This window comes from Conger conger, chromosome 11 (assembly GCF_963514075.1).
Source record: "Conger conger chromosome 11, fConCon1.1, whole genome shotgun sequence".
NCBI classification, from domain to species: domain Eukaryota; kingdom Metazoa; phylum Chordata; class Actinopteri; order Anguilliformes; family Congridae; genus Conger; species Conger conger.
In genome coordinates this window covers 5,924,491-5,940,041 of record NC_083770.1, presented here as the reverse complement: position 1 = coordinate 5,940,041, position 15,551 = coordinate 5,924,491, and the positions used below count along the sequence as shown (strand labels likewise).

Sequence of the window (15,551 nt, the reverse complement as noted above, 5' to 3'; positions counted from 1 at the left end):
ACGGTTTCCAATCGATTGCACTCTAGAATTTTACATTCTATCATTTTATTCTGGGCCATATGCCAGAATATTGCTTTGATGTTTATTTTATTTTAGCTATATTTCTTTACATTTAATTTTCACTGAGCTCATGAATTATACCTGAATTATGCCTCATTTTAATGTGGTCAATCTGTGAACTGGCGTTAGTGTATAGAGCCGATTACGCCAAGGACACTCATTGGTGGGGAAAAAGCTTTATTCTGTAGCACTCTGGGAAGGAAGCTTCCCATTCATTTCATTGTGTACATTAGTTACCAAAGCAGCACCAGGGAATGGTAATAGCCACCTATTGGTTTCTTAGCAAAGCACATCCCACAAATTACACACATTAAGCCAAAGTGTGGCTACTATTACAAGGTATATAAGATATTCACTGTTCAATGGAAAATACAGATAACTGTCAAAATAAACAAATAAAACACTGTAAATGAAGGGAACAATACATATGTGCTCCCACACAGGTGTAGTGTATACACACAGGTACACAACTTCTGGGTAGGCTCAGCTAGCTGCGCATGAATTCTGGCTACCATGAATAGATACATTTATTTTGAAAGAGTGGTATTGTACATAAAATGAGTAAAGAGCTAAAAAAACAAAACCAGCCAGTGTTTTACTGAGCCGCTGAAAAAGTAATATGGTCAGACGAATCATCCTTTCAACCTATTCCCTACAAGCGGACGAATGGAGGTGTGCTGTATAATGGCTGTACAGTGGTGTGAAAAAGTGTTTGCCCCCTTCCTAATCTTTTTTTTTTTTTTTTTTTTTTTTTTCTCTCTCTAGCCACACCTGTTCTCAATCAAGAAATCACTTAAATAGGACCTGCCTGACAAAGTGAAGTAGACCAAATGATCCTCAAAAGCTAGACATCATGCCGAGATCTAAAGAAATTCAGGAACAAATGAGAAAGAAAGTAATTGAGACATGGCTCAGGCAGTAAGAGCAGTTGTCTGGCAGTCGGAGGGTTGCCGGTTCGATTCCCCGCCCGGGCTGTGTCGAAGTGTCCCTGAGCAAGACACCTAACCCCCAAATGCTCCTGACGAGCTGGTCGGGGCCTTGCATGGCAGCCAATCGCCGTCGGTGTGTGAGTGTGTGTATGAATGGGTGAATGGAGAAGCATCAATTGTACAGCGCTTTGGATAAAGGCGCTATATAAATGCCTGCCATTTACCATTTACCATCTATCACTCTGGAAAAGGTTATAAAGCCATTTCTAAAGCTTTGGGACTCCAGCGAACCACAGTGAGAGCCATTATCCACAAATGGCTTCCCAGGAGTGGCCGGCCGACCAAAATTACCCCAAGAGCGCAGCGACGACTCATCCAAGAGGTCACAAAAGACAACAACATCCAAAGAACTGCAGGCCTCACTTGCCTCAGTTAAGGTCAGTGTTCATGACTCCACCATAAGAAAGAGACTGGGCCAAAATGGCCTGCATGGCAGAATTCCAAGAGCTACAGCAAACACTTTTTCACACCACTGTATATGATCTAACAGACTGTATTCATGCTTTAGGCAGAAAAAAAAAGTTTATTCAGAGTGTTTTTTCTTCCTGTTTTCTTCTTCATTATTCCCCCATGTATTCCTCTCCTGCACTCTGTACTGGTCCTTCTTCAATGTGCGGCGTTTATTTACAAACACGTCCTCTGCACTGAAATAAAGATGAATAGGAGAGCAATGCATCATTGGGCTTATACATTTATTGGACAGTTTATTAGTGTTTATTCAGTTTGTGACACCTGAAACTCACCATAATGCATTTTAGGAGCCGCCTGGTCATATCCCTGTCTCTGAGGCAGTGGTGAGCCATCACCGAGCTCCAGAGCAGCAGAAGTGAAAGTGGAAGAAGCTGAGTGGGGTGGATAGTAATGCACATCCACAGCCACGGTGGTGACGCCCAGGGAAACGCAGTGAGACAGCAGCAGGGGTGCAGCGCTGTGGGAGATGTTGACGCTGTGCTGGATGGGCACGTCACAGGATTCGGCAGTCTGCAGGGTCAGGAATGTGTGAATCCCCTCGTCCTGGCTGGCCCGGATGCTGGGGCTGGAATGGGTGTAGGCGTCCTGGCATTGTCCACACTCCCCATCCGCACAATAATCTCCGTCCTGGACATTGGGATGGGACAAAGTACGAGTGATTTCTCATTTCCAATGAGACACAATTGTTTTATTTATTTAATGTTCATTCGAGTAGGGATAATGTCAAGAGACAGCATCATTATTGCCTGTTTACACTAGGTTCATGCGACTGATGTTCTGCATACAGAAATTATAGCTATGGCTAGTTTCCAACTCCTGTCCCTAGTTAGGCCTTTTTATGAAAAGAAAAGAAAAATATTAATTGTTTTATGAGCCAGGATGGCAGATCAGTTTTTTCAGTGGGAAGAAAGGCTTATGGTGATTGTTGGCTTGCCCTATGCCCTGAGGGATGGGAAATGAGTGATAAACTTGCAGCACTGGTAGCTTTTTTGTGTGTTATCACCGTTTGCTCCCATCTGTTGTTGTCACAGGTACCCCAATAGGGGTGATGAGTAATTCCTACTTGTGTCCTTGGGGCATATCCATCTACCCCGACTTCACGTGAAGCAGTTGTCTGAAGCCACACAACAATGGCAGCACACATCGTATATGGTAAACCATCAAAAATAAAATGCAACGCAAAGTTTTTGTTCCTGCATGACATTAAAATAGAACATACTCTTATATAGTAAAGCCTGTTTTGCATGCAAAGTGTTATTAGTTAGCTGGTTAGCGCAAATCATCTCTCAAAGTTATCTTTTCTGCACAAAAGTTATTCGGGAAAATGTAAAAAAGATACCTAAACACGTGTGCAACCATTCGGAAATTACCATTTAAGCCAAACTTGTTCAGATTAGCCACCAATGTAACTGGAGCACAGTTAAGGAGTTAATATTTATATATAATAATATATAATATAAGTGGTATATTTCCGTATAGTGCAGTGCAGAATGTGGACAGTTCATGTGGTTATACACTTGCCACATAAACACCACCAGTTTTTCAGGGTCAGCCATGTTTTCTGTTTACATTTGGTGTTGTGCACCTGGAATGCTGGGAGGTGGGAAGTTGGGAAATTCCATGCTCCGACAGTGAACGGAATGATCGCATTTGGTCATACACACACAGGTGTGTGCCTTTCCATACTATGTCCAATCAATTCAATTTGCCACAGTTGGACTCCAATCAAATTAATCAAGACATCTCAGCGATAATTAAAGCAAACGGGATGCACCTGACCACAACATGGAATGCCACAGCAAAGGGTTTTAATACTTATGTCAATGAGAGATTTTAATTTTTGATTTTTAATACATTTGCAAAATACATTTTGCATCTTGCAATGTATCCTCTGTAGTTCTGTTTGTGAAGTCTTCTGTGGACAGTAGTCACTAAGACATCCACAACTGCCCCCAGAAGAGAGTTTCTGATCAGTTGGACAGGTGATTGGGAGTTTTGCTTCATTATGGTGAGAATACTTTGTCCATCACTGTAGAAGTCTTCCTTGGCCTCTCTGCAGATCACCAGTACTCTCTATCTTCTTAATGATGTTCCTAACAATTTATTTTGGTAAACATTCTGCCTCATAAAGACTTCCTTCACTGTCATTAGCACAACTCTGCTCCTCATGTTGACAAATACCAATAACAGACTCCAAAGGCAATTACCTTTGGTTCCCGACAATGGGTGGACTATGGTTGTGTTTTCATACTGAATATTTCTTCATTCTGAATAATTTTTTCAGATTGAAGATTCCAAATGAATCATACATGAACTGATTAAGGTGTGTGTTTACATGCCAAGCATTCAATCAGAATAAAACATTTTGACATGTGCAGCTATACATCTCTTGCTCATCTCCAAATATGCATTGTGAATTAGGTACAATAATTGGATTTCTGCTGTAACTTTTCAAGCGTCAGCTGAATATAATGATCTTACAACTAAACAAGAGAAGGAAAGCACCAGATCAGCTTTACCACAATCTCCAATAAGTTTGTTTGTAAGAAGAAAGCAGTCTAGACTACTCTCTAGACTACTCCCTAAGCCTTTAGACTACCCCTTTTAAGCCGAATTGAATTTCAATCAAAAAATCGGTTCCATGAAAACTGGGCTTATGTATAAAAATGGTATTGTTATTCCTACATGGAACACCCAATATGGATCTAAATACTTTCAAATTAAAGGTGACAGTCTGCACTAACCTCAAACATTGTTCATTGTTTCATTTCAAGTCCAATGTGCTGGAGTACAGAGCAACCACTCTCCAAATACTTATGGACTGCACTGTAGCTTGCTTAGTTTTGGTGCGTGGGCACAGTGGTTTAGGCTGGTGTAGTGTGGATCTGATGCCGGTAATCAACACCATAGTTTGTCAGTGCTTGTTTACAGGCTAACTTAGTGGCCAATAGCGAATGGAAACTGGTGTACGCGGAACACTACATCGGTTTGTCCCTGCAAAGCACAGCAACAAACTTTTCCACCCGGAAAAAGGACCAGCGAACATCTTTTCAGCAACTGAACGGACCAGACGACAACGCACGGCTAAGACGGGAACGCCCCAGTTTTGCGCACCTCTCATTCACAGCACCATCACGGCTCCTACAAGGATAGCACGTCTTTTGGATCCAGCAATACGTATGGACTCAGTAAGACTAAACAAGCATTTGCAGGCATAGCCAGTGTTAGCTTAGTCTTAACTAATATTGTGAATCTGTATTTTTCCATTTGTCTTTTTGGTACCGTTGAATGCTGTTAGCCGTATATGCTGTTAGCCGTATATGTATGTGAATTGATTCGCCGTCTTTCGCGCATATATAGACTAAACTATGCAAGTAGGCGCTCTTCTCACAGCTAACAGTAATACTCTTTTATACACCTAGAACTCTGGCTTACCCAAGCTAACTACTCCCACCACACACACATTCCTATTTAACCTTACCCTACTGACTTCCCTTAGTTTAACCCCATATCTGTTCCGTGTTTGTACGTTTGTTTATTAATATATTTTATTAAACCCGGTGTAAGTTTTGACGTCACATAGACATTAGAGCCGAGTTAAAGCAGTCTTTCAAAGAACTTCCAACCTTCAGGTTATCGGTATGTTTTAATCATTGATATTGGTTATTTTATTACGATTAATTAAAATACTACATTTGTGGTTAGATATTTCTGATTTTATGAGACTGATTACTTTTTGCTGTTATACTGCAACATAACATTAATTGGCGTCCCGGTTTCGTAGAGAGTAAAATCCCTATGTTATTTGGCGGCCTGTGTGAGGACCCTACAACTACTAGAAAAGAATGCAGTGAGTCTATGTCCCCTAAAATTATACCAACCAACTTGGCTCATGGAATAAATTGTATTAGTTACAACACTGTTCCGAATTTCATGACATACAGTGGCGTGACAACCCATGCACATAAAACAACATAACCTACTACAAATTCTGGAAAAAACATTCAGATCTATGGAGAAAAAAAGATCCTCTCCAGACCAAATCCACTGACCTGTGAGTCTTTTTTTGGTTCAGGATCTGGCCCGGCTATGGTTGTTTGGTCCAGGGTTGGCTGGTCCTGCTTGGTTGAGGTGTCAGAGGAGGGCTCCATCACCATGGTTACAGAGTTGATAGATGGTAGGAGGACTGTGGTTCTTGTACTGGGGTGTTGCTCAGTTACAGCAACCACATCATTTTCAAATGCCCTGGACAAGAGTGGATACATACAATGATTTGAGAGAAATTAAGTCTATTCTATTAGTTAATGTCTATTCCTCATCTCATCCTCACAAAGTCAAGAGACAGATGGTAATTGACCTTCACAAGTCTGATAATGTGTACACATGGGTACACAAACAAAGGGCTTTGGCTCAGGTGGTAAGAGCGGTCGTCTGGCAGTTGGAGGGTCGAAGTGTCCCTGAGCAAGACACCTAACCGCCGAATGCTCCTGACGAGCTGGTCGGCACCTTGCATGGCAGCCAATCGCCGTCGGAGTGTGAGTGAGTGTATGAATTGGTGAATAAGAAGCATCAATTGTACAGCGCTTTGGATAAAGGTGCCAACCAATGCCAACCATTTACCATTTACCATTTACATGGGTACACAAAGGGCTTTGGCTCAGGTGGTAAGAGCGCTCGTCTGGCAGTCGGAGGGTTGCCGGTTCGATCCTGCCCGGGGTGTGCTGAAGTGTCCCTGAGCAAGACACCTAACCCATAAATGCTCCCGACGAGCTGGTTGGTGCCTTGCATGGCAACCAATCGCCACTGATTGCTATCTGAGCGTGTGTATGAATGGATGAATGAGAAGCATCAATTGTACGGGGCTTTGGATAAAGGCGCTATATAAAAGGCACGCATTTACAAACAAATTGTATGTAAATATATAATATATATGTAACATTTGTATTTTATTACACAAACATTAAAAATAAAAGTAACTTTATAGAATCGCAATATTCTTGTTGCATTCACTATGTTCAATGTGGAAACAGAAATGCTCATCTGTAGAAAGAGCCTTTTTACTTTCACTTCCTGAAACATCATCTTCATGACAGAATGAAATATGGCTTGATTGAAATGTATGTGTGGTTTTGTCTCCGCTACATGACAAAAATTAAATAAAACTAATGTAGATTCAGAAATAGTATATATATCACTGAGTGATTTAGACAAGTTTCAGCAGAAATATTAAGATCAGAGGAATTCAAAATGCTGGTGTTAATGGCAAAGTGAATATTGTTAGAGTGAGATGGAAAATTAGCCCTTGGGAATCCAGGCCTTTCTCCCTCTTTTTCAGTGCATGTTTGATACTTAGTATATGTAGGCCTATAAGGCACTATCAAGTGTTGCATATGTTTTTGTTCAGTACAAACTTGCCTGTTATTTTGTCATTGATACCTGATAGCATACTGATTGAATAGCAAATGGACACAAATGCAAAGAAAAGGGAAAAACAGAAATCTTAATTTTAATATATTTACCAAAAATGCAGCACTGGCTTTGAAAAGCAATCAGCAAAAAAAAAACCTGTATCGTATTTCAGTATGAGCGTTTTTGACAGAACATGCAATGAAATACAATGCAAAATATGTGTTTTGTTTTTATTCATGGTGTGATAAATGTACATCACTATATAAAAGCAAATGTGTCTTACATTTCACTATGCATCACTGTAGCAATTGCATTTAATTAACAAAATCACTGAGAATCTTGCGTAGAAAAGTGAAATGGGATGAGTGTAATACTTTTTTCAATGTTGAAATGTTGCCAGTGGCACTGAATATCATGCAGAAAGAGGCAGCCATTCTGCACACGCCTGCCCAATGCTTTTGAGCATGGGAAAGGGGGAAAATTGACAGAAGAAAAATATAAAAATTTGAAGATTACTAATCCTAACAAAAACAATCAGGGTCATATGCTCCTTATGAATAATAATAATAATAATAATAATAATAATAATAATAATAATAATAATGACCTGTTTTCATATGTCCTTCTTGTCTCAGGATGGGCAGTGTGTCCACGCAAGTTCCTCTGTGCTGTGAAAGGAAATATTCCGATTCATCAAAAAGAAGCAGTCCCTTGCTTTAGTCTGCATTTACATGGAACAGGGGAGAGGCCAGAATGGCCAGAGTGCAAATACAGTTTTGCTGACTCACCTGCTCGTCCAACAGGCGCTGGCTCATTCTTCTGAACGAGAGAGTAGAATGCCATGGTAATGAAAATGAAGATGAGGGATATGCCCACTCCCACCACAATTGGAATGTCGTGTTTCTCCAGTGCAGGTAACCATGACCCTGGCTTCACACTGCAAGAAAAGAGGGTAACTGTTTTTCAGAGGGAATTTTACCATTCATTTTCCAGGTTGCTCATTAACACTTCTGCATGAAGATGGCCTCAACTTCCAATATTGTTCACAGAAGAAGAAGTTGAGGTCCCCCCAAGGTGTATTGTCACGGCACATAAAATAAGGAACCGTTGTTGCTAAAACAGCGCTATCGTGAAATAAATAGAACCGTTAGTTCGATTTCTTTCTCTGATAAAAAGAATTGAATGGAAATAAGCGCACTCTCGCCGTAGGTTTAAGCGTTTAAACAGAATTCCTTAGTATTTTGTATAAGAATGGCTTTGTCATGCGGCAATATTAGGCCTATTTCTTGTATATGTCACTGTGAATGTATCCAATCTCCTGGAATGCACACTACCTATCATTGTTCCATTCACAAAGCCTAGGTTAAAAGAAAGGACAATTAAAAATAAAATAAAAGATTTATCACGGACATCTGCATTATTATAGCCCAGTTTCCACCCCTTTTTTTCACCACAGATCTATACCCAATCAAATTACCTCTTTTCACTCAAAAGCATATTGTCCACCAATATACTGTCAGTTTCCCTGCTCCACCACTGCAATAGAGGATAACGATATGAAGATACTAATCAGAGGTTTCTCCCAAGACGTTCTTCTGCAGGAGGTGCAGATTTGGGCTGTCATGTTTTTCAAAAATTGAGGTCACAGGAATCTCATATACAAGAGAAATTCAATCTCATTTTCTTTCTTTCTGTCAGAATGTCAATAAAAACATTTATTATTTTGGGCCAATGAGATTGCATTCCTTCCTTTTTTCAGGGTGGAATTTTAAATCACTATGGTAACAGGCTGGTATAAATGGGCTAACGACTCATTTTGAAAATACGTTTTTAATAAATTAATTGAAGCGGTTTTGTTGGAATTATGGGGAAACAACAGCACCATCGAATGGTCATATGAAAAACATAGGGTATGACCATTGAACTCTAGGTATGACCAATATTTTAGCTACAGGGCAAGTTTTCTTGCAGTGTCAAGTGTGTGACATGCTTTATATATAGTGACATATAGTTGATTTGTTATCCATTTGGGCAAAATTTATTCGGCCTGTTACAGTCTGACGGTCTATTCATGACATGCCCCCTCAATATATACGATGTGCAGCTTAGACAGGAAAAACAAAAAAATCGTAAGTTTTGTGTTTCTTGGCTTGAATGAAAGCGCTGGCTACCAACAGCAAGCATAGCTAAGAATGTGCTTGTCTGCTTCAGAAGCAGTGCTTGTTTGCTTTTTGGAGTGGACACGGCATGGACTCAGCAAGGCAATATAGATTTGAAATATTTATTTGAGAAAATTTGGAAGCAGGAATTGGAAACTCATATTGGAGATGGTGTCAATCTGTCAATGCTGGGTAAAGCTAACATAGTCTGTCAGCTTGACGAAGGTAGCTAATCGTTTTCCGTTCTGGTTCCTCAGTGGTGGAATGACTTGCCTACCACTGTCAGAACAGCAGAATCCCTCCCCCTATTTCGACGCAGACTCAAAACCCACCTTTTCAAACTCTACCTTAGTCCTCCCTCCTGATTTCCCCTGCCCCTCCTTTCTGATATCCCTATCCTTGTCTAACCCCCGCCCCCCCCCCCCCCCCCCCCAAAAAAAATAAAAATAAAAAAATAAAATAAAAGCACTTCTGATGACAACTATGTTTAGAACAGCATTTCCTGTGTATTTTGTTAGTTTCTGGATGTGATGCTCTGACTTATGGTAGAACCTATGCACGTGGATTAAAAGCGTCTGCCAAATGACTAATGTAAATGTAATGTAAATGTAAATGTAACCAGGGCCGGCGCATTTTTTGTAAGCTAGCTAACACAGAAAACAAAACCACCAAAAATTAAACGGTCATTGAAATTGAAATACAGACACTGTACACTCAAAAAGACAGGCAGAGAGAGAGAGAGATTGAGTGAAACAGAGCAGAGGGAGAGAGAGAGAGAGAGAGAGCAGAGACTGAGTGAAACAGAGAAGAGACTGAGCAAAACAGAGCAGAGAGAGAGAGAGAGACTGAGTGAAACAGCAGAGGGAGAGAGAGAGACTGAGTGAAACAGAGCAGAGGGAGAGAGAGAGAGAGTCTGAGTGAAATAGAGCAGAGGGAGAGAGAGCTGAGACTGAGCGAAACAGAGCAGAGGGAGAGACTGAGTGAAACAGAGCAGAGGGAGAGAGAGAGAGACTGAGCGAAGCAGAGCAGAGGGAGAGAGAGACTGAGCGAAACAGAGCACAGGGAGAGAGAGAGCAGAGACTGAGCGAAACAGCAGAGGGAGAGAGAGAGAGACTGAGTGAAACAGCAGAGGGAGAGAGAGAGCTGAGACTGAGTGAAACAGAGCAGAGGGAGAGAGAGAGACTGAGTGAAACAGAGCAGAGAGAGCGAGAGAGTCTGAGTGAAACAGAGCAGAGAGAGAGAGAGCTGAGACTGAGTGAAACAGAGCAGAGGGAGAGAGAGACTGAGCGAAACAGCAGAGGGAGAGAGAGAGAGACTGAGCGAAACAGAGCAGAGAGAGCAGAGACTGAGCAAAACAGATCAAAGACTGAGTGAAACAGAGCAGAGGGAGAGAGACTGAGTGAAACAGAGCAGAGGGAGAGAGAGACTGAGCGAAACGGCAGAGAGAGAGAGAGAGAGAGCAGAGACTGAGCGAAACAGAGCAGAGAGAGAGAGAGAGAAGAGACTGAACGAAACAGAACAGAGGGAGAGAGAGACTGAGTGAAACAGAGCAGAGGGAGAGAGAGACTGAGCGAAACAGCAGAGAGAGAGAGACTGAGCGAAACAGAGCAGAGGGAGAGAGCAGAGACTGAGTGAAACAGAGCACAGGGGGAGAAAGAGAGAGCAGAGACTGAGCGAAACAGAGCAGAGGGAGAGAGAGACTGAGCGAAACAGAGCAGAGGGAGAGAGAGACTGAGCGAAACAGAGCAGAGGGAGAGAGAGACTGAGCGAAACAGAGCAGAGGGAGAGAGATCAGAGACTGAGTGAAACAGAGCAGAGGGAGAGAGAGAGAGACTGAGTGAAACAGACCACAGGGAGAGAGAGAGAGACTGAGCGAAACAGAACAGAGGGAGAGACAGAGAGAGAGAGACTGAGCAAAACAGAGCAGAGGGAGAGAGAGAGAGAGACTGAGTGAAACAGAGCAGAGGGAGAGAGAGAGAGACTGAGCGAAACAGCAGAGGGAGAGAGAGAGAGCAGAGACAGCGAAACAGAGCAGAGGGAGAGAGAGAGAGAGAGAGACTGAGTGAAACAGCAGAGGGAGAGAGAGAGACTGAGTGAAACAGCAGAGGGAGAGAGAGAGAGCAGAGACAGCGAAACAGAGCAGAGGGAGAGAGAGAGAGAGAGACTGAGTGAAACAGCAGAGGGAGAGAGAGAGACTGAGTGAAACAGAGCAGAGGGAGAGAGAGAGAGTCTGAGTGAAATAGAGCAGAGGGAGAGAGAGCTGAGACTGAGCGAAACAGAGCAGAGGGAGAGACTGAGTGAAACAGAGCAGAGGGAGAGAGAGAGAGACTGAGCGAAGCAGAGCAGAGGGAGAGAGAGACTGAGCGAAACAGAGCACAGGGAGAGAGAGAGCAGAGACTGAGCGAAACAGCAGAGGGAGAGAGAGAGAGACTGAGTGAAACAGCAGAGGGAGAGAGAGAGCTGAGACTGAGTGAAACAGAGCAGAGGGAGAGAGAGAGACTGAGTGAAACAGAGCAGAGAGAGCGAGAGAGTCTGAGTGAAACAGAGCAGAGAGAGAGAGAGCTGAGACTGAGTGAAACAGAGCAGAGGGAGAGAGAGACTGAGCGAAACAGCAGAGGGAGAGAGAGAGAGACTGAGCGAAACAGAGCAGAGAGAGCAGAGACTGAGCAAAACAGATCAAAGACTGAGTGAAACAGAGCAGAGGGAGAGAGACTGAGTGAAACAGAGCAGAGGGAGAGAGAGACTGAGCGAAACGGCAGATAGAGAGAGAGAGAGAGCAGAGACTGAGCGAAACAGAGCAGAGAGAGAGAGAGAAGAGACTGAACGAAACAGAACAGAGGGAGAGAGAGACTGAGTGAAACAGAGCAGAGGGAGAGAGAGACTGAGCGAAACAGCAGAGAGAGAGAGACTGAGCGAAACAGAGCAGAGGGAGAGAGAGCAGAGACTGAGTGAAACAGAGCACAGGGGGAGAAAGAGAGAGCAGAGACTGAGCGAAACAGAGCAGAGGGAGAGAGAGACTGAGCGAAACAGAGCAGAGGGAGAGAGAGACTGAGCGAAACAGAGCAGAGGGAGAGAGAGACTGAGCGAAACAGCAGAGAGAGAGAGAGCGACTGAGTGAAACAGAGCAGAGGGAGAGAGATCAGAGACTGAGTGAAACAGAGCAGAGGGAGAGAGAGAGAGACTGAGTGAAACAGACCACAGGGAGAGAAAGAGAGAGAGACTGAGCGAAACAGAACAGAGGGAGAGAGAGAGAGAGAGCCTGAGCAAAACAGAGCAGAGGGAGAGAGAGAGAGAGACTGAGTGAAACAGAGCAGAGGGAGAGAGAGAGAGAGAGAGACTGAGCGAAACAGCAGAGGGAGAGAGAGAGAGCAGAGACTCAGCGAAACAGAGCAGAGGGAGAGAGAGAGAGAGAGAGAGAGCAGAGACTCAGCGAAACAGAGCAGAGAGAGAGTGCAGAGACTGAGGTGCAGCTAGCAGCGGAAAAGACAGTAGCACAGCTAGCAAACGCTGGTGCGGGCGAACTTGGCAAAGAGAGAGTGAGAGAGTGAGAAAACAGGTGGGTCGGCTGCTGACCTGCCTTTAATAGTAAGCCCCTGCATTATCGCCCAACCAAATCTCTTTCTGTCAGAATAGAGCTTGTTAAAAGAGGCCCAATGCAACTGATGAACAATATTTTCCCACAAAATAAAGACTCCCCTCCTTGGAGATTTCGTTAGGAGAACTTTTTCATGTTCTGCTTGACTGTATGTTCACTGCTAATGGAAAATAACTGGCTGATAAAATATCAAAAGGCAACATTTGTGGCTGTGCAAACTGATGAGATGACAGACTTGGCATGCGTTAGCCAGTGTGTAATTGTGCTTAGTTACTACTATAGCAAGGCTTGGTTTAGTTGTATTGCTCTAACAGAGTAGGGGCCTATATTGTAGCTGTACTCCATTGATAGGTATTAGACTTTTAGTTTTTAGTCCTCCCATCCAGTATCACCACCAGCCGCCACTGGTCAGATGTCATCTACAACCCAGGCTACAGAATTTATAGGCATCAACAAGTCCACCACTGTACTTCTGGTTTTGTTTTTTTTTTTACCAAACTAATTGCTCTCCAGGCAGCACGGATGGTGCAGTGGGTAGCCCTGCCGCCTCACAGCAAGGAGGTCTTGGGTTCGAATCCCGGTCAGCCGGGGCCTCTCTGTGTGGAGTTTGTATGTTCTCCCCGTGTTTGCATGAGTTTCCTCTGGGTACTCCGGTTTCCTCCCACAGTCCAAAGACATGCAGGTTAGGCTGATTGGAGAGTCTAAATTGCCCTTAGGTATGAGTGTGTGAGTGAATGGTGTGTGTGCCCTGCGATGGACTGGCGACCTGTCCAGTGTATTCCTGCCTTTCGCCCAATGTATGCTGGGATAGGCTCCAGCCCCCCTGCGACCCTGTTCAGGATAAGCGGGTTCAGATAATGAATGAATTAATGAATAATTGCTCTCCACTTTCATTCTTTTGACAATTGCACAAACCTCTCTACAAACTCTACAAACCTCTGGCTGTATCGTGACTGACCTGTTGGTGCCGTCACCGTTCGTCATGGGAGACTGTGATGTCTTCTTCTTGGGGCAGTCAGTTAGTTGCATTTCATGGTTTTCAGCTGGGACTGTGGGCTGGTTCCCATTCTGCTCCTTGGGAGTTGAGAAGGAGACCCAGCCTTCCTCTGACAATGAAGGACTGTGGGGTGGAGAGGCATGACCAGGAGGTTGGGAGTAGAGACCAGGAGGTTGGGAGTAGAGACCAGGAGGTTGGGAGTAGAGACCAGGCGGTTGGGAGTAGAGACCAGGAGGTTGGGAGTAAAGACCTGGCGGTTGGGAGTAAAGACCAGGTGGTTGGGAGTAGAGAGCAGGAGGCTGGGACTGTGGTTCAGGAGACAGTGCTTCAGATTGATAGTGGAATGTTTGTGTGTCAACAGACAGGAATTCATTGTGATCAGGGGGTGAAAAGTGAAAACTAGAAGGTGAGGAGTTAAGGTCAGGGGACAGAGAATAAGAGCCGATGACCTGTTGCGTTGTAGATATTTCCGTGTTGGCCCCTGGCACTACCTCGTCCAAGCCGCTTTGAAGTGCCATGATTTGGGTATGGTGTGGAACATGAAATGCCTCGGTACCAGCAAGCCTGTCTGTCTTGAGCACTAGTCCTTCTAAATTTGTCAAACTGTCACCGAGTCCAGATGGGGTCCAATCGGCATTTAGCGAGGGGAAGAGGAAGGGTCCGGACTCCATTACAAGCAGCATGTTCTGGGCTGCAGAAAGCACAGATCAGACAACGGTTTTACCTGTTATATGTAAGTTCTGGTCTTCCAGTACCTACAGTATATTCTGTTTCCATTAAGATTCCAATTATACAGCATCGTCTTATCTATACAGAGGAATGTATCACTAAGAGAAGATAATAAAAAAAGCAACAACAACAACAATAATTATCATAATCATAATCATACTCACAATAATAATAATTAATAAATAGCTAAACATTGCTTACAAAAAGACAACAAAAACAAAACAATAAATCAATAAAATTGGTCAAAATAAAGTTAAAAATGCATACACAATCCGATAAGTCAAACAATAATGAAAACAGAGGGTAACCTCAACAACAAATACACAAAAGCCTAGCTTAAATGTGCATTTAAAGCTGAAACTTAAAATAACTTAAAGTCAAAATAAATGCCTCTCCACATCCCCACCTGGGAGGGGCATGAACCCCTCCGCCCCCAATTTCCCTCTGGGGTTTCTCTCCATACAAAGCATGCAATGATACTGGCTTGTGCAAGGAATAATACAAATTGAACGTGGTTGACCTCAAACTCAATTGTCTTCAGTGTATAACAAAAACAAAAGGAATTGACCTTGCTGTTCCAACACTTTTGGACGGGACTGTAACTAACATTTCCAATTTAATAGATAGATAATGACTAAATTTCAATTCCACACTTGAGTAGCTGCATATGACAGTAAATGGATTTTGTTGTTAATTTTCGCTGACATACGTACCAGTGTTCTCCTTCCCGAGGGGAGCCTGCAAAGGCAGGGTTATACTGCCTGGCACAGAGGAGTATCCGGGGAGTGCTATGTGTACAAAGTAAACAGCAGAAAGTCGTTTTTTTTTTTGTTTCATTTCATCATAAAAGAGATACACTAGTTTTAGAAAAATTGACACGTACATGTGGTCTCTGGAAAGTATGTGCCCTTGATGGATGATTCTATCCAATGGAAGTCCTGCTGATTTATTCCATCACCTTTATGCCCAGCCTTGTTGTTTGTGACCTGTAATGCAGAGAAAAAAACAAGAATGTCCATGGTTATTTTAATTTTATTATAATCATACAGATTTATTGTTTTACATTTTTACTTCTATTTAAACTAGAGCAGTGAGAAGTGGCCTGATTTAAATGATTGGTTAACAGAGACATTGATTGATGT

The 15,551-nt window shown here is 43.0% G+C and overlaps 1 protein-coding gene across 1 annotated transcript; it reads right to left on the bottom strand.

The window, feature by feature from the left end:
* Positions 1-1,556: 1,556 nt before the first annotated feature.
* LOC133140058 (uncharacterized) lies at positions 1,557-13,734 on the bottom strand. The gene is made up of 6 exons (XM_061259600.1): positions 13,642-13,734; positions 7,718-7,866; positions 7,537-7,597; positions 5,573-5,765; positions 1,793-2,147; positions 1,557-1,693 (listed from the first exon to the last, which is right to left on the bottom strand). Exons 1-6 carry the CDS (start codon positions 13,710-13,712, stop codon positions 1,674-1,676), a joined length of 849 nt encoding a protein of 282 aa, XP_061115584.1. The 5' UTR covers positions 13,713-13,734; the 3' UTR covers positions 1,557-1,673.
* Positions 13,735-15,551: the final 1,817 nt, after the last annotated feature.

What these genes read in the sequence shown, in the direction of transcription:
- LOC133140058 (XM_061259600.1), bottom strand. Translation starts at nt 13,712, where the DNA reads ATGCAACTAACTGACTGCCCCAAGAAGAAGACATCACAGTCTCCCATG. An exon ending in AGCGCCTGTTGGACGAGCAG is followed by an intron (nt 7,598 to 7,717) that starts GTGAGTCAGCAA and finishes TTCCTTTCACAG; the next exon opens with CACAGAGGAACTTGCGTGGA. An exon ending in AACCAAAAAAAGACTCACAG is followed by an intron (nt 2,148 to 5,572) that starts GTCAGTGGATTT and finishes CCCAATGTCCAG; the next exon opens with GACGGAGATTATTGTGCGGA.